The 17,404-nt window shown below is 33.8% G+C and overlaps 3 protein-coding genes and 1 pseudogene across 3 annotated transcripts; 3 read left to right on the top strand and 1 right to left on the bottom strand.

Moving 5' to 3' along the window:
• Window positions 1-799: 799 nt before the first annotated feature.
• On the top strand, window positions 800-3,065 carry LOC140983381 (transcription factor DIVARICATA-like). The gene is made up of 2 exons (XM_073450419.1): window positions 800-1,337; window positions 2,560-3,065. The coding sequence occupies exons 1-2, from the start codon at window positions 961-963 to the stop codon at window positions 2,828-2,830; spliced, it is 648 nt and encodes a 215-aa protein (XP_073306520.1). The 5' UTR covers window positions 800-960; the 3' UTR covers window positions 2,831-3,065.
• A 580-nt stretch (window positions 3,066-3,645) lies between these two features.
• LOC140983382 (transcription factor DIVARICATA-like) lies at window positions 3,646-5,952 on the top strand. Its single transcript, XM_073450420.1, has 2 exons — window positions 3,646-4,074; window positions 5,395-5,952. Exons 1-2 carry the CDS (start codon window positions 3,707-3,709, stop codon window positions 5,663-5,665), a joined length of 639 nt encoding a protein of 212 aa, XP_073306521.1. The 5' UTR covers window positions 3,646-3,706; the 3' UTR covers window positions 5,666-5,952.
• A 4,080-nt stretch (window positions 5,953-10,032) lies between these two features.
• Window positions 10,033-12,777, top strand: LOC140983494 (uncharacterized protein At2g38710-like). The gene is made up of 5 exons (XM_073450569.1): window positions 10,033-10,291; window positions 10,976-11,095; window positions 11,791-11,905; window positions 12,077-12,170; window positions 12,358-12,777. Exons 1-5 carry the CDS (start codon window positions 10,188-10,190, stop codon window positions 12,564-12,566), a joined length of 642 nt encoding a protein of 213 aa, XP_073306670.1. The 5' UTR covers window positions 10,033-10,187; the 3' UTR covers window positions 12,567-12,777.
• Window positions 12,778-13,428: 651 nt separating this feature from the next.
• Window positions 13,429-16,749, bottom strand: LOC140982151 (large ribosomal subunit protein mL43-like; annotated as a pseudogene).
• Between the last annotated feature and the right edge of the window lie 655 nt (window positions 16,750-17,404).

Raw genomic sequence — 17,404 nt, forward strand, 5'->3', positions numbered from 1 at the left:
ATATTATTAAAATAAAGATTTTTTTTTGCATAAAATGTAATAAAGCCAAGACACAAGTTGGTTCGCAAAACACAAACTCTAGCAATCCTTGCATCAATGAAAATAATATATGTTGTACATAAGTTTTTTTTAATGAGATTATTATGGAGTGGTTTTGTTCTCACCAAGGTTTAAGTCCTAAATAACAATTTTAATATCGTAAGTTTGCGCGTTTTGAATTTTCGTAACTAAACTTTTCCAAGTTTGGTTTTTCATTCGATTATTATGATTTTTTTGTACTGAATCTATTAAACACATCAAATATTATTTATTTAATATAATAACAAAACTCATGTTACACACATTAAAATTCGTATAAGCATAAATAGATTAGAAAAATAAAGCAAACTGACATGTAAACATTTCAAAATCGGAAGAAAAAATTTTGTCGCTTTCTTTAATTTTACTTAGATATTTTTAAATAATAAAATTAGCTTCTTCTTTTTTTTTTTCTACATATGAGTCATATAGAAGAATATTAATGTGAAATAAATAATATTTGATGATTTTAATAAAAAGAAAGATAAAAACCAAAAAAATCAACTTATATAAATAAAATAACAATTTTTCTAATGTTGTAATCAGCTTATATGTTCAGTTACTAATTATACATTTCATATATATATATATATATATATATAAAAATGAATTATTTATTGAGATCCAAAAAATTAAATTTCATATATTATATGAAGATTCTAGCTGGAAGAAAGAAGTCAAAAGGAAGTTGGTCTCCGATTACTCAGCTAACACCTATAAATGAATTCTCTTCACATCAAACACACGTGTGTGTACGTTGAAGAAAGAGAATCGATTTTAGTTCCTTTCATCGATTTGATATAATTCTAAACAAAATCCCACCAAACTCGACTGCAAATCCGATTCCCCGAAGAGAGGGATTACAAATTCTGCACCCCAACGATGTTCAATTATCAGCCGACGGCTCTGAATTCCTTGGCGGTGTGGGATCGGAGAGAGGACAAGGTTTTCGAGAATTCTTTGGTGGAGATTCCTGATTCAGTGGAGAACAGGTGGCAGATCATAGCTAATCGTATCCCGGGTAAGTCACCGGAAGACGTGATGCATCATTACGAGGCTCTGTTGCACGACGTGGGCCAGATTGATGCAGGTCTCGTCGAGCCCCCGAGTTATCCCGATGGAGCGGCGCCTCTTGGATCGGATGATCGGCCACGGACTAGGGAAGCGGGTCAGATATCGTTCGGGTCGGGTTCGACACGGAGTAGGCATTGTGACGTTGAGAGGAAGAAGGGCACGCCCTGGACTGAAGAAGAGCATAGGTTGGTTCTTCTTTAACTATGAAATGGATATGCATCTCGTCAATTGTCTTTTGCCAGTTGGTTTTAGCAAATTTATGATTGTGAAGCTGCGAGTTGTCATATGGTGGTTGGCCTTATAACCAATTCTCGTAGTTTCTTATGAATCAATGACTTTATACTTTGTAGTAAATCAATAGTATTTTAATCCTTGTCTATAAATAAGGGGATTTTCAAAGTTCCGATGAGAATTTTGTTTATAAGTTATATCAGGAGGTCTGGGATATAACAGCTAAGCAAACACTAAGAAATGATTCAGATTTTGAAGAATCTATACGGGCCCAGGTCCAAAGGATCTCTATGTAGGCGGTTTGCATTCTAGATTATGTCGGAACATGCTTAGAAACAAAGAAAGGCGTATGCTATTATTTGATCTAGAAAAAAGGTATATGATACAATAATAACAGAAACGATATGGTGGGTATTGTGATTTGAGACATGTGGATAGTTGTGATTAGCACGAGGGCATTAAGAGATAATAGTAAAGATTTGTTTATCGATACCAGAATCCAAGGTTGCATTTAATTCACATCTCTTTGCTTTACATGTGGTAAAGGCATACTATCTGGTATTTCATGATAGAGACTGTTGGGCTGTATAAATGAAAAATATTCAAACGATGAGTTTAATGGTGACACAAATGCTAACATAGATGAATGGTTAGATAAGGATGGATCTAATTAAAAGTTATTGTATTAGAGGAAGGTTTGGTGGCAGTGACAAATAATAAACAGAAGCCAATGTATATGGAATTTCACGTTTGGGTGCTTAAGCTGCAAGATTGTAACTTGATCACTAACGTCATGCTTGGTTGAACTTTTTATTTTTCGCAGCTCGAGTGTTTTGAAAGTATGAATGATTTCTGTGTATGGAAAGTAAATGAGAGCTGATGTTTTTATTTTGTGATATAAATGTGAGTTCACGTAGATATGTGGATGTACATGAAAGATTATAAAATTTAAAATAGTGTTTGTGGAGTTTGCTTTTAAAAATATTGACACAATGATGGCGGCAGTAGCTTGATTCTAAAATCAGATAGAAATCGATGAAAAGAAACGACTAATAGTCAGTGCAGTGGATCATCCTTGTGTGTGCATAATTTGATGCATCAGAATTCAGAAAGTCTATTTTACTTTAATTTGTGATCCGTTCTTAAATATAAACTCATCTGCATCAACTTTTACAGGTTATTTTTAGAAGGGCTGGATAGATTTGGCAAAGGTGACTGGAGAAGCATTTCAAGAAATGTAGTCATCACAAGAACTCCGACGCAAGTTGCTAGTCACGCTCAGAAATATTATATACGTCAATCTGCAGCAAAGAAAGAACGAAAAAGGTCTAGCATTCACGACATCACGACCTCAGTCGATAGCTTAACCGTGCCTGCGCAGCCAAGTCTCCCTGCCCCAAATCTAAGAAGCTTCCAAACCTTCCAGTTTCAAGATGCAGCTCGGTAAAATTAGAGACATTAGTTGTATCTATTAGAAAGAGTTGCAGATTACAACATTTTAATTTTGTAAAAAGTTTTTTTTTAAGCTTTTTAGTTTCGGTGTTTGTATAGGTTTATTATTATTATTCGGTGGATTTGGAGGTTAAATGCAGTTGATTTGCTTAGATATATTCAGATGTAAATAATTGCGTAAATGTAATTTAACTTTGATTTAATATAATATCGTCAGGTTTTGAAATATATTTTAAATTTTTTTTCTATTTTTCGTTTTGAACTCGAGATCGCTTATTTTGGGAGTCAGGTGCGAACCATTGGACTGGAACCAATGGAAGACTTGTACAAAAACTCTTGTGAGATTGTTTCATTGATTAATTTTGTGAAATTATATCTGACTCAACACATAAAAAAAATATCATTTTTATATCGAAAATATTAATTTTCATGAGAGTTATAAGAATATTGAATTTTCAAGCATTTATTTATTCGTTTAAATTTAAATGAATAGTAATTTGAACTTTCACACAGTTTTATGAGATTTTTTATATATATTTTATCGTCGATAATTTAATAAAATAAATAATTGGAAAACTGAAACAGTGAAATATTTATAATATAAGATAATATCTCGTCGACTCAATATTGTGAAACAAAGCGTATCCCACAATATTTGTTTATTAACTTGTGGTAGCTGAAGGAGACTCCAGAGTGACGTGGCTAACCAAGTCAAAAACAAAGCTGGACTCTTGATTATGAACAGTGATGAAATATATAAGAAACGTGCAATTAAACAACTCCTCCACACACACACACACACATATTTACCATTGAAATCTCTTGTTACAAACCCCACAATTCAAAGAAATTTCCACACGGTTTCTTCACGATGTACGCCAATTTCTACAATCACTCGGTGGCATGGGATAGGAGAGAGGACAAGATTTTCGAGAATTGTCTGGTGGAGATTCCTGATTTTGTAGAGAACAGGTGGCAGTTGATCGCTCGACGTATACCAGGGAAGTCGCCGGAAGACGTGAGGGTTCATTACGAGGATCTGTTGTTCGATTTGAGGCAGATTGATTCCGGTATGATCGAGCCTCCGAGTTATCCTGAACAAACGGTGTCTCTTTGTTGGGATGATCGGTCACGGTTGAGGGATTCTGGCCAGATATCGTTCGCGTCGACTCCGGCTCGGAGCAGGCATCTCGAGGTCGACCGGAAGAAGGGGACGCCTTGGACAGAACACGAGCACAGGTTTTTTTTAACACTTCCGAATTAATTTGCATCACTTTCGAACGTATTTTTTTTTAACAGTGTCGTGGATCTTTGTTCGTTTATGTTAAACGAATTTAATATTTATTCTCCTATTGGCGGAGGATGTTAGAGATTGGAAAGTGTTCCTCATAGGATGTTACAATCGTGGCTAGGGAAGTATTTGTGGATAGAAAATTGCTTGAAGCTATCTTGATGGTTGAACGAGAAGGTCCAAAGATCATGGAGGCGACAATATTAGTCGTAAATGGAAAATTAAGTCTAAGAAAGAGGCGATAAAATAAGCTAGAGATGCCGGACCTAAAATTCCGTCTACAGTAAAGGATAACAATGTTTGATAATACGATGATTAGAATATTTTAGCTTACCAGTCACATTATGAAGCTTTGAGATAGAGTAATTGAGCAAGAACTTAAAAATGATTCATAGAGTTTGGAAAGCTAGTTTGAACTTTTGTTTGTAAAGTCTTCTATAACCATCTGTATTTTAAGAATGATGTTGGGAAGATAAAGAGGAAAAAAGAAAGATTTATGGTATCTGTTGATTCAAGAAAGCCTTGGAAAAAAGACATTGATTGATTTAGTCATTGGAAGGATCCTATGGTGAACTATGATCAGAACTAGCTTTTATAAGATTTTCCCCTCAGATACTGCCATCGAGATTGTAACTTGAAGATTGAGATATCTACAACTTGCCAGTGTGTGTAGATAATTGATTTTGGGTTAAATATTTTGCTTTGTGGGGTTTTTTTTAAGGTGAATGATGTAAAGTTGTTGAAAAGCTTGATTGTGTAGAAGTGGATAAAAGTTAACAATAAAAATCAAAGAAACTAAAATATACTAGATGCAGTTCATTCATTGTCTTTACTTGTAGTCCCACAGTGTATAAGATTAGGGAGAGACGTGTGTCATGGTTTCACATGGTTTGGTCATGTGAAGAGAAGATCGAACACGGCCCCGATTCGATATATCTTAGAATGGTAGGTTAATGTAAGGAGTTGAAGATGAGTGGACTATTGAAAACTTGAATAAAAGTGGCTGAGTAAGATATTATAGATCTTGGTTTAATAGATGTCATGTGGGAAAATCACTTAGTTTGGTGAATTAATATTCATGTAACCGATCTCGCAATTAGTGAGAATGTGCTATGATGATGATGTTTGTTGTTTACTTTTTCAAAAATTTAAGTTTCACCCCAACTTGCCCCCATCCAGAACTTGTGTCTGTCCTGTTGATACCATGTGTTGCATTATGTGATTGTGATCCATTCCGTATATGAACTCATTAACATCAACTTTTACAGGCTATTTTTACTCGGGCTCAAAAAATACGGCAAAGGCGACTGGAGAAGCATATCAAGAAACTTAATCGTCACAAAAACTCCAACCCAAGTTGCTAGTCATGCTCAAAAATACTTCCTCCGTCAATCTGATAACAAAAAAGTAAAAAAGAGATCGAGCATACACGACATCACAACTACAATCGATAGCTTAACCGTGCCCGCACAGCTGAATTTCCCTGTCCCAGATCAAGCAAATTTTCAATATTTCCCGTATCCACATGATGTTTTGTAAATCAACATCCGTATCTTCTAGTTAAAGTTGACTTATTATTGCTGTTTAACTCAGCAACGGTTTTTTTTTCTAGGAGTTTCTTTATTTCTTTATTTATTATATTTGACACTTATAACATGAAACAGAGGAATGTCAAATTCATTGAGTACGTTAGAGGTGAATGCTTTTTAAAATACTTTTCAAAGGCTAGTGATTAGAGTTTATGGCAGTGATATGATCAGAAATACGATTTTTTTGTTGTTTTTTTAATTGCTATATATACAATTAAATACTATGATTATTTGTGATGGATTTTGATTAGAATTAAGTATCCATGAGTTTTTTTTTTCCTACAACCCATGACACCAACTTATGTTGTGTTTTAACTCCCTACCAAAGGTCATTTTACTATTTTAGCTTTAAATATTTGACAATTTTTTTATCTACTCATTTCTTAATTCAATATATGCATTATTTTCTTATGTGTTTTTTTTACTAATAATCTAACTAAAGTTAATAGTAAAAGAATTTTCTTAATAGTATTGAATGCTGAAAAATTTGTGTTATATCTTTATGATTGTTGAGAAAATATATTTAGAAAATTTAAATATGTAGTTGATTGAATGGTACCAGCATAAAATGATCACTTAATTGTTTTGACATTTATATGTTATAATAATTAATGTATTATTTAGGTAATATTAATATGATACTTGGTATTAATAATATGTTATTTNGAATGAGAGAAAAAAGTGAGGAATCCTCTTTTCGACTCTGACTCTCCCACTCCAGTCGTTGCTTTTCTTTCTGTTACTTCGAAAGTAGCTGCTTCAGCTTCAGCCACTCGGATTTTCGATATTCCTTTTTATTTCTCATCAAACGAATGGCATCTTCTTCTGGAAATCCTAGCTATTCTTAGCATGATATTGGGAAATATCATTACTATTACTCAAACAAGCATGAAACGTATGCTTGCATATTCGTCCATAGGTCAAACTAAAATAATTTATCTGATGTTAATATGATTAATTTTTTTTAGCAATGATGATATCATTAATTTGATCTTTGGTATTGATGATATGTTACTTGGTAAGTAACATAATATTTTTGGATGAATGTTAATAAAATAGTGATTGCAAACACTGCCTAAATATTATGAGTTAATACTAATAAGGTATTGATTGCAAACACTACCTAATGCATTTTACAAAAAATATCAACCATGATTGAATTTATGGTGATCGCTACACATTTGGAATATCAAAATAACCAAATCAAGTATTTGTATCCCCAAAATAGGTACTTTGTAAGTCAAAATAAGTACTAACTCTTATTTCATGATGAGTGAGTAACTATGCTATTTTAAAATTAAATTACATGACTAAGTATCCTAATGTATTTTCCATGAAAATACCAACAATGATTGAATTTATGGTGATCGCTCGAAGATCCAGTATTTTTTTAGACATTTGGAGTATTCAAATAGTCAAATTAAGTATCTGAAACCCTATAATAGGTACATTATAGCTCCAAATAAGTACTTACTCTTATTCCATTATGAGGGAGGAACTATATTTTAAAAAAAAAAATTAAATGGCATGAAAAAGTCATTCTAATATTTTTTTAATGAAAAAACCAACAATGATTGAATTTATGGTAATAGTTCGAAGATCGATTATGTTCTTAAACATTTGGATATTATAATAGCCAAATCAGAGATTGAAACCCCGAAATATATACCTTTTAGGTCAANTATAAATGACATAAATAAGACATCTTAATGTATTTTCAATGAAAAGACCAACAATAATTGAATTTGTGATAATTCTCGAAGATCCAGTAATTTTTTTACTCATTTGGAGTATTCAGATATCCAAATTAAATATCTAGAACTCCTAAATAAGTATTTCGCGAGTCAAAATAAGTACTTACTCATATTCCATTGTAAATAACAAAAAAGGCAAAAATGTAAATTTAAATTTGTGGGGAGTTAAAACTAAAATTATGGCATTGTCAGTTATTGATTTATAAAAAAATTATATTTAGATACTGAATATTAATTTAAAGATGAAAAAAGGTATTTACTCAAATTTACCCATTTAATAATATAATAAACTCACTTTTTTTTTAACTGTTATTGTTTACATAATGATTGCTTGATTTGTTACCAAACACAGGTAATGATTTTTCCATAAGAAGGGTGGAATGACAATTAAATTACACCAATCTATTGGAATCTTAAAGACAAATCGAAGCAAACATGTTAGGAAAGTCGCATATATTTTGGTAGAATTAATTGAAGGATACAAAAATCATATGGTAACATATACTTGTTTCTTTATATTAATGTGTATATAAATCATTGAAAGCTTGTCACCTAAAATTGATTGAATTTTTCACCATTGATATTATTCTGCAATGGAAAATGGGTCTCCTGATCCAGTACTAATTTTCTAAATTCGCTCGCTTCTCTTTTTTTTTTTTTTTTTTTTTTTTTTATCACTACAAATTTGAAATCTGAAATAATGTTCTATATAATTTTGCAGGTCACCGTTTTGGCTATGAATATCCGTCGTTGTGAACATTGCCGAACGAAATTGAAGGAGAAATTACTGAAAATGCCCGGTAAAAAAATTCATGCCCTTCATGAAAATAGTACTCGTTTATAATTTTAATTATTTACTTTATATTATTGTTTTGTAGGTGTGAATTCTTGTGATATGGACATAGAAAACAATCTTGTGCTAGTCATGGGCACATTAGATCCAATGATATTGACAAAAGACGTAGCTAAATTAGGCAAAAGAGTAGAACTTTTATCTTACGATAAATATCCCAAAAACTTCAAAGAAAAATCAGAGTATAATAAGACCAAAAGAAGTGGTAAAGAAAGGGGAGAAAAGCAAAAGAATGTCCCTTGCAATGCTCTTCTTAAAGATGAGAAATCATGCATGGATTATTTCTGCAAAGTTCATCCAAAGTTTCGTAATGTTGTTGAATCTGAGCCAGTCAATAATTATGCTACACACAACTTATTTCCAATGGATGGGGGATTTGGACCTAATGGTTATTCGGGTTATAACCCGGGATCGTATGCATGTTACCCATTTAGACGTATGTAGAAATCGGATCGTGCTATATGTTTAGGGTCAGATACATTTGAAGTAGAACTCCAAAAAGTGTAATTTTCAATTATGTACATGTTCTTAATCGTGAGTAAGATAATTTGTTGATGTTCCTTTACTTTTTGAGTAGATCTCTTGTGATTCGGTCTCACGAATCTTTATCTGTGAGACGGATCAACTCTACCGATATTCACAATAAAAATTAATACACTTAGCATAAAATGTAATACTTTTTCATTGATGACCCAAATAAGAGACCCGTTTCACAAAATACGACCTATAAAACCGTCTCACACAAATTTTTGCCATACTTCTATCATTGTATGTTAGTCGTAGTTTATGTTTTTTAAGAAGAAACCTACGATGTACTATATTTACGTCCCTCTTTGCTTTTCATATGTGTATTTTTTTTGGGGAATTTATTATTTTTATGATCGTTAGATATTTTCAAAAGATTTTCGATACATTAATTGATTTTATTACGTTTGGACTAGTTTTTTTTTTTTTTTTTTTTTTTTTATTTTTTTTTATTATTTTTGTTTTTTTTTTTTTTTTTTTTTTTCAAAAAAAATGATCATAAAATCAAAAGTATTCAAAGGGTTTCTAAAAAAAGTACTCAAAAAGGCAGAGAGAATACATGGAACTTTGGAATTTGACACATGTTTCTTTACTAAGATAAAAAAATAAATAAATTATTTAACTAATCTATACATATTAATAACTACTTATAAATTTTTTTGGTTTTCGATTTTAGAATTATATAATTTGATATCCGAACTATTTTTTTCGGTTCGATTTGATTATTTCAGTCGGTTAATTCGGTTTTGATACATTTATTAATTTCTTAGTAAAATATTTAAATATAAAAAAATCAAATAAAAATTTCTTCATTCACTAAATATCATATAAAAAATATATAATATAAATAAAATTATTAATTTAATGAAATTTCTATTTTTTCAATCGGTTCGTTTTTGACATATAGAATTCGAAATCGAATCAAATAAACTTTGGTTTTAACATATATATCATAATTACAAAATTCAATTTTCGGTTCGGTATTTGGTTTTTTCGGTTTTATCCAAATTTTGAACTCATATTTCTAGAATTTAGTAGAGAACTCCTAAAACAAATTCAAATATTAAAGAATTTTTATTGTTTGTGACTTTGTGTATATAAAAAAAAAAGTAATTTAGTTAGTTGCATTTTTACAACTGTATTTAAATCCATGCAATGAATTAATACCCGACCCGACCCTATTCTCGGAAGGTAAGAGCATAAACAAGCTTAAGTTCCCTTGTCCAACAGCTCCATTTCACACAACATTGTTCCTCTAATCCTCTCAGACCTTACCAATCGATCGTCAAAATCGGCCGATTCTGGATTTTTATAGTGGAATCGGTGACGGAACGAACACAATGGTGTCGGCTAACAGAGAGATGGTGGTCTACTGCTTCGACACTCTGGTGGCGCACTACAACAGCGAACAAGCTCCGCCCCCTGCTTTTGATGAGGGTCAACAGTATGCGAATTCCATTCTATGTTTCTGAATTTCTTTTTTTTTTTCGGGTATTTTATGGAATTAAGTTTGGTGGGTATGATTGGGAGCATCAAATTTTGATTAAAATTATAATTTTATTGCTTTACCTCTTAAAATTATATTAAATTGTGACCGATCAATCTATGGATCCGGTCCAAATTTATTTAACAAACATTTCTCTGTGATGCTTGGCTTGTAGTATTTCATTTGTTTGTTTGTTTTTATTTCTGTTTTCTTCTGTCAAGGAATCGTGATTTACATAATTTTAGTTTCTGTGAAATTAAACGGTTGTTATTTGCTTGGCAGTCTGTGTCCTTGAACAGTTGTTCTCGATTGCCTTGTATAACCTACATGTTTTCACTATCGGAAACAGGTGTTCCATCCCTTATTGAGTTGAAGAGTTGGGAAAAATTAATAGTAAATGGTGTCTTGATCATACTTTAGTGTTAAGATGCTAAACATTCATATCTTAGTTTTGCATTTTTCTAAAAAAATTCATGCCTATACACTGGTGATGGTTACCCTTTTTGTATCCTAATTAAATAAAATATTGGTTTAGTGTTTCAATTTGTGAGGTTTTTTCCTGTAAAATAAAGTGCATGGCGACCAAGCAGAATTGTTTTGATATATGACATATACCTCTCTCAAAGTTTACGCTGGTTTCAGCCCCTTGTTTGTGACTTGGAAGAAAACAGTAAATGGTGGGGAGCCTCGATTACGTGGATGCATAGGAACTCTCGAAGCTCGTGGCTTAATTAATGGATTCAAGGACTATGCTTTGACAAGGTTGTTTGCATTAGATATATTGATCCATTGTACTGCATGTCTGCTTTGCTTGGTGTTTGGCATTTTTAGGATATTAGGCATATTTAGTGTTCTCATATGTTTTCTTGAATCATATGTTGAATCTGATGATCCTATCATGGACACTATGAATTCAGATGACACTTGTGGTTTTGATCCACGGGTGAGGTTTAGCAAGACTTAGTGCCATGATAGAAGTGGTTCCGGTTCCATATGCTCATTCCTGAATTCTCGATTTTCCATCTTTTGCTGCATTTTTGTGCATCTTATTGTCTCCTTCCTAATCAGCTTGTATAAGCTATGTCTGTTGAGAAGTATGCGATAGAAATTGGTCTACAATGGAGCCCGATAAAATTTACATATCCTTCCTGCCAGTGAAGTTGAGAGTCTTATGCTTAAACACATTTATATACATTTTTTCTTGCGTATAAACTCATTTCTTTCTCAAGTCATCAATGGAATTTGGATCATTTTACAGTGTTTAATTTCTAATTAGTCTGCGGGAACAGAATTATGAATACTTAATGTCATTAGCTTCTTATTGTGCTCGGCTATTACTAATTTAGATCTTCTTAGTGAAAAGCATTGCTGCGCGCAATAGTCGGAAGCATCAATAGTGCAGATGTTTGTCTTTTCCTTTATCATTAAGCATCTTAATAATTTTTCACATTTTACAGTGCCCTGAAAGACCGACGATTTCCCCCTATACAAGCAAAGGAGTTACCTAACTTGGAATGTACAGTTTCCATCCTGATTAATTATGAAATTGCTCGTGACTACCTTGACTGGGAGGTTAGAGCGTTCATGAAATTTAATCTGTTGTGAAATTTGTGTAAATGCATGTATGCCTGATGTCCAACTTTCGCTTTTGACATGTATCGAACTATACGGATGATGTGCATTTGGCCTTAAATGTTTCCGTTAAATATTCTCCAATCTCTAGTATTTACATTGTCCTGGCAGGTTGGGAAGCATGGGATAATTATTGAGTTTAATGATCCTGATTACAATACAGCACGTAGCGCTACCTACTTGCCTGAGGTTGCTGCCCATGAAGGTGACTTCTGATCCTTTTGATTTCTCCCTTCATACAAAACTCGACTCTAAAATACTCATGCTCTGTAAATCCCTACCCTGGAAATTCTAAGTGAACCACTCACCCATATGGAAGACTGTTCACTACTGCCTAGTGCATACCGTCTAGCTCCAAGCTAACAATATTTAACTTGTTTTTATCATGTTAGGCTGGACCAAGATTGAAGCGATAGACTCGTTAATGAGGAAGGCCGGCTACAACGGCCTCATATCCGAACCCCTGAGAAGACGTATTCGACTGACACGTTACCAGAGCACTCTATTTACCATGCAATACGGTGACTATGTTGCCTATGTGAAGACAACTCGAGGTGCCGCTCCGACTATTTCTGGGGCAAAACCGAGCAATTGCTGGTAATTCCTCCACCTTCTGTTTTAAGCCTTGAACTATTTGGCTGCTGATAAGGGAAGGTATCATTGATTTCAGCAAAAAGCTGCATGGGACTTATTGCAAATGTACCAAATTCCATAAGATCCATTTCATTGTCAAGATACTACTTATTTAAATTTCCCCAAATGGAACTATTGTTCTCACTCATCGTATGTAATGATGATCATATTTGGGTTAATTGTTGATTTAAAACGTTTTAGCATATTCTTTGTCTTTGATAAAAAGAATGAGGTAAGGGAGTAAGAATTTTGTGGTTTCTGATGGTATTTACATGTCTAGTTATAAATGATGTTTAACCTCATTCGGAACCGAAGGTCCAACAACATTTTAAATACAATATTTTATTATAATCACATTACCCCTAATATGGACCTAAGAAACTGAAATTCTAGGAAAATTACATAAGTCTGTCTTATTTTCTAATCATGTGAGTCAGTCTAACTCCACGTAAAAGGCTGATTTTTTTTTTTATTACAAGCGTATGTATTGTTTGCAATATTCGATTCGAAAGCACCAAATTCAGAATATTTTATGTATTCAACTGCGGAAAACTTGAAGTGATCGAGCCAAGCGAATTGATGTCTAATTATTAGTTAGTATTTAGTACTAACACCTTGTCAATAAATCTCCTCGTTTAAAATAATCGGGATCATACAAATTTCAAGTAATCGCAAAGCAAGCTTTGATGTATGTAAACGAGCAAGAAGCTAGTCCGTGAGTTAATTAAGACATTAAAATTAGAGCAAAATTCAGTAAATACACTGTCAGAAGGACCAGAACCGCAAAATCCAATTGAATACTAGGAAAATTTCGAAGTCTTAGAAACATAAAACAGAATAGCCTTCACGACTTCGTAACAATTCCAGGATATTCATACACTAGTTGATCATATGAAACTTATTCAACACTCCCTCAAAACACAGCAGGTTCCCTTCCCGAAGCCCCAAAAATAGCCACAAATAAAACACAAAGCTGCATTTCATATCACGGTGTTGGTTGTTGTCAATGTCCCTTGAACATTCGGGTTATTTGTAGCATGCCCTTGTCCTCAGCTTTACCACCTTTCTTCCTGCAAATTTCTTAGCCTGGTCGCGCATTGGTGTATCTCTGTCTGGAGTCATATTCTTAATGCTCTCGTCTGGAGTCATATTCTTAATGCAGACTACACGCTCATTCTTGTTTACTGTATTACAAATAAATAATAAACAAATCACTTGCATCAGCAACAAGAGCAACAAGAACACAAAACAACGTAGCTGGTGATAATTGGCAAGTATGGTCAGTTTGCATGTTATATGTCAAGTCTATCCTATGTCCGAATACTACTGGAACTGGAGATTTTGTTTTCTATCTCATACGAGTATGGCTCGTTGTATCTAAAACCATTCTTCACAGTAAAAAAGATTTTAAAGAAGAATTGTAATTCTTCTCACTGTGATTTGGTGTTTCAGCTCAATGGAAGCCATCATCATCATTCATGGACGATACATCAGTCTTCAGCATCCAAGTTAGTTTGGGGCTTCTGTCACAATAATATCCAAAAAAAAGAAGAGATAATTACATCATTCCCTCATTAATATTACCGCTTAGGCGGCATAACGTGATGCACAAGTCACAGTTTCTGGTAAAGAAAGCGATTCTGAACAACTTGATCTCGTCATTTTTCTTTGATTAAAAGTCTCGAGTATTCTAAACTACTAAAGGGTTACTACAATAAAGATCAATAAATAAAAATGATCGATTATAGTTCCAGTATTTTTTGATAATTAAAAAACTCAAGTTTCTTTATTTTTCTCTCAAACATGTCGAAACACATTCCCCCTTTTTTATGTCAAATTTGGAATCTCCATTTTTCCGATGTTCTCAATTTATGTTGCAAAATCAGTATTTCGGAAAATGGTCCAAGTAGTTTCACCTTTTTCCACTTAGAATATCAGTTAAAAATGGATAACAAACAGCCAAATTTTCGTTTTTCCCAGCTGAAAAAGTTAAAGACAAAAAAATAACAGAAACCAAATAAACTCTCCCATATCAAACAGATGTTACCACAAAACCCTAAACCCTAATCCAAGCTGAGTATATTTTTCCATACGAACATTTCCAACACATGTGCGCGCACTAAAACATTCACACACATACAACAAGACATAAAGAGAGGTTTGAGATCTCACTATATAACCCCTTTAAAAGAGGATGATAACCACGATTAAGCTCAGTGATCACCTCCAGATGGGGATTTTTTTCTCTAAAAGCTGGAAGATGAGATTCCATAAATTGCCTAAATTCAAAATAAAAATACTCAGTCCTGTTTATAAGTTATATAACGAAATAATCAGTGCCATTTGACTCAGTAAAAATTAAGTTGTTTACCCATTTCCGTCAAGTATGCATGAGATGACCGTGAAAAATTCCTATGTTTGAGTCTTTCTTAGGATATGCAAATCTAGCCACTACATATTACCATAAGACGTAATAACTACACAGCAATGTGTTGTGCCACTATTCGAGAAATGAATTGTGGACTATCATCGGATAAGTTTAGACTTAGCTTTTAAACAAGGGAAAAGAGTAAACTTCAAATTATAATAGAGAATGAAGGGTATTCATTCGTAACAATACCAAAATTGCACTTAAAAGAAATAGTATACTAGACCTGATGTGTTAATCTCTAAGCTCACAAAAGCTTTGTCCACCACAAGAATAGCCACTCATTGAGAAAAATGAAAGGTGGAAGGAGACCCTGCGCTACCTACATTGGAGGGTTTGCACATGCCTGTATTTTTTGTATCTAAGGAATTAAGGATATATCAATAGTGTCCTTATCATACCATATACCACCCATTTTTGCAATTTTAGACACCCATATGAACACACTAAGTCCTATTTCTCGCACTATTGTGCGAACATAGATATCGATTTTTACGGGATACATATAAACAAGCATAATGTCACAATCTATGGAATGTGTGTTTTCAAACATCTTCATCTTCTTACAATGTGCAACAATTAAACTCTTCAGAGCTATGACCAGTCCAACTACACAGGGTTTCAAAATAAACTTTGTGGCTAGAAAAATTTTGACATAACCTCCCTGGACATACCAAAAAACCAGATAACAATTTTTATAATAAAAATACTCAAATGTAAAACCAACAGCACAAATATAAACCTTAAAAATACTCAAATCAGTCAAATGTAAAACCAACAGCACAAGTATAAACTTATTGCAGCGCTGGCTAGGACTAAACAGATAAAGTCACATGTAGTGCGCACTGGCTCAAACACACCAACATAAAGTCTAAACATAGGAAATAAAAACCGAAACAAAATACACATTCTTGGGGAATCTCCACGATAAATTTATAAAACTCCGACATAAGTATATATATATAATGGTTACAGAGTAAACTAAAGAATTCGTTCTAGTATTCTACAGCTTCTTTCCCATTCCCCTATATAACCAAAACTTCAAAACAAGGGGGCAACTCCTTTTCTTTATTATGGGTCAGGTAAACTAAGGTTCTTGAAACCAAACCCAACAAAATTTCAATCTTCATTTTCTCGTAATGCACGACAAAAATTCAACCAATCAAACTTTTTCCCCCCAATCCTATGAATATCATTAATCCTTCAAAAGCGAATTCCTTAAAAAAAAAAAAAAAAACTACCGAGACCCATAAACCAGCTGAAAAAAGCCTATTAAAAAGAATAATCTACGAACTGAACAAATAAAACTAACAACTCGAACAAATTGTTGAAAGATCAATTGACCTGATTCCTCTGCTGCTGCCCCCCAATTACAGAAACTCACAACGAGCTTTTGTAGTTGCCACACACCTCTCAATGACAGTTCCGATTCTTCTCTTCAAAAATCGCAGCTTCCCCAACACTGTGCTATTCAATTCATACTCTGAAAAAAGGGAACGCCACGAGGAAAACAAAAATGGGAAAATTTAGGGAAAAGGGATTCGATCGAAACTTATTTAAAAAAAAAGATTCACAAGTTAATTTATAAAAATGTATTTTCGTTTAAGTGTAAATATACCATTAATTTAAATTAAAANCTCATAGATGATACCCCATGGATGAGCCCATCAAGATCCGGCCCATACCTAAGGCCCACAGGTGAAGGGCCCATGACAAAGCCCATATGTTCTCCTATAAATACCAGGTTTGAGCGTACGGTTATTTCATTCACTATATTGTTTTCAGCAGCACCCCTAGCTGCTCCCCCTATATATCCTCAGTCTCTGACTTGAGCGTCGGAGGGGCTACGCCAGGACACCCTCCTGGCCCTTTCTAACGGTCTTATTTGTGATTTCAGGCTCAGGGTAATCTTAAAGCCCACGTCTGAACTAGTGACGCTCGTTCGGATCGGACCCAAAATTTCCCGTGAGTATCACTTGACGCCGTCTGTGGGAATTTTTGGGCTGAAACGTAGAGATGGTAGGCAGATGAGGAAACAGGAGAACTAACTCGGCATCGTCGCGTCCTCAGATGGGGCGTGAACAATCCCATGCTGAGACGAGACAGGAGCAACCGCGTCTTGAGACGCAGCGAGAAGAACCTCATCAGGAGGCAGGAGTTGAACCACCTCGTCACGAGACAAGGGCCGAGCAACCCCGTCCTAATGAAAATGTGGGGAACTTGACCCTGGAGCAATTGGGCCAGTTTATTACCCGAACAGTGGATGAGGCCATGAAAAGAAACCAAGTATCTATGTTCGCTGAAGAACAGGCCACTCGCCAAGAGCGAGAAGAAACTGCTGAAGGCCATCAGAGTAGAGTTGAAGAGACGCAGCCCCT

Source organism: Primulina huaijiensis, chromosome 8, assembly GCF_012295235.1.
Source record: "Primulina huaijiensis isolate GDHJ02 chromosome 8, ASM1229523v2, whole genome shotgun sequence".
Classification (NCBI taxonomy): domain Eukaryota; kingdom Viridiplantae; phylum Streptophyta; class Magnoliopsida; order Lamiales; family Gesneriaceae; genus Primulina; species Primulina huaijiensis.

What these genes read in the sequence shown, in the direction of transcription:
- LOC140983381 (XM_073450419.1), top strand. Translation starts at nt 961, where the DNA reads ATGTTCAATTATCAGCCGACGGCTCTGAATTCCTTGGCGGTGTGGGAT. An exon ending in TGGACTGAAGAAGAGCATAG is followed by an intron (nt 1,338 to 2,559) that starts GTTGGTTCTTCT and finishes CAACTTTTACAG; the next exon opens with GTTATTTTTAGAAGGGCTGG.
- LOC140983382 (XM_073450420.1), top strand. Translation starts at nt 3,707, where the DNA reads ATGTACGCCAATTTCTACAATCACTCGGTGGCATGGGATAGGAGAGAG. An exon ending in TGGACAGAACACGAGCACAG is followed by an intron (nt 4,075 to 5,394) that starts GTTTTTTTTAAC and finishes CAACTTTTACAG; the next exon opens with GCTATTTTTACTCGGGCTCA.
- LOC140983494 (XM_073450569.1), top strand. Translation starts at nt 10,188, where the DNA reads ATGGTGTCGGCTAACAGAGAGATGGTGGTCTACTGCTTCGACACTCTG. An exon ending in GCTTTTGATGAGGGTCAACA is followed by an intron (nt 10,292 to 10,975) that starts GTATGCGAATTC and finishes CGCTGGTTTCAG; the next exon opens with CCCCTTGTTTGTGACTTGGA. An exon ending in TGAGGTTGCTGCCCATGAAG is followed by an intron (nt 12,171 to 12,357) that starts GTGACTTCTGAT and finishes TTATCATGTTAG; the next exon opens with GCTGGACCAAGATTGAAGCG.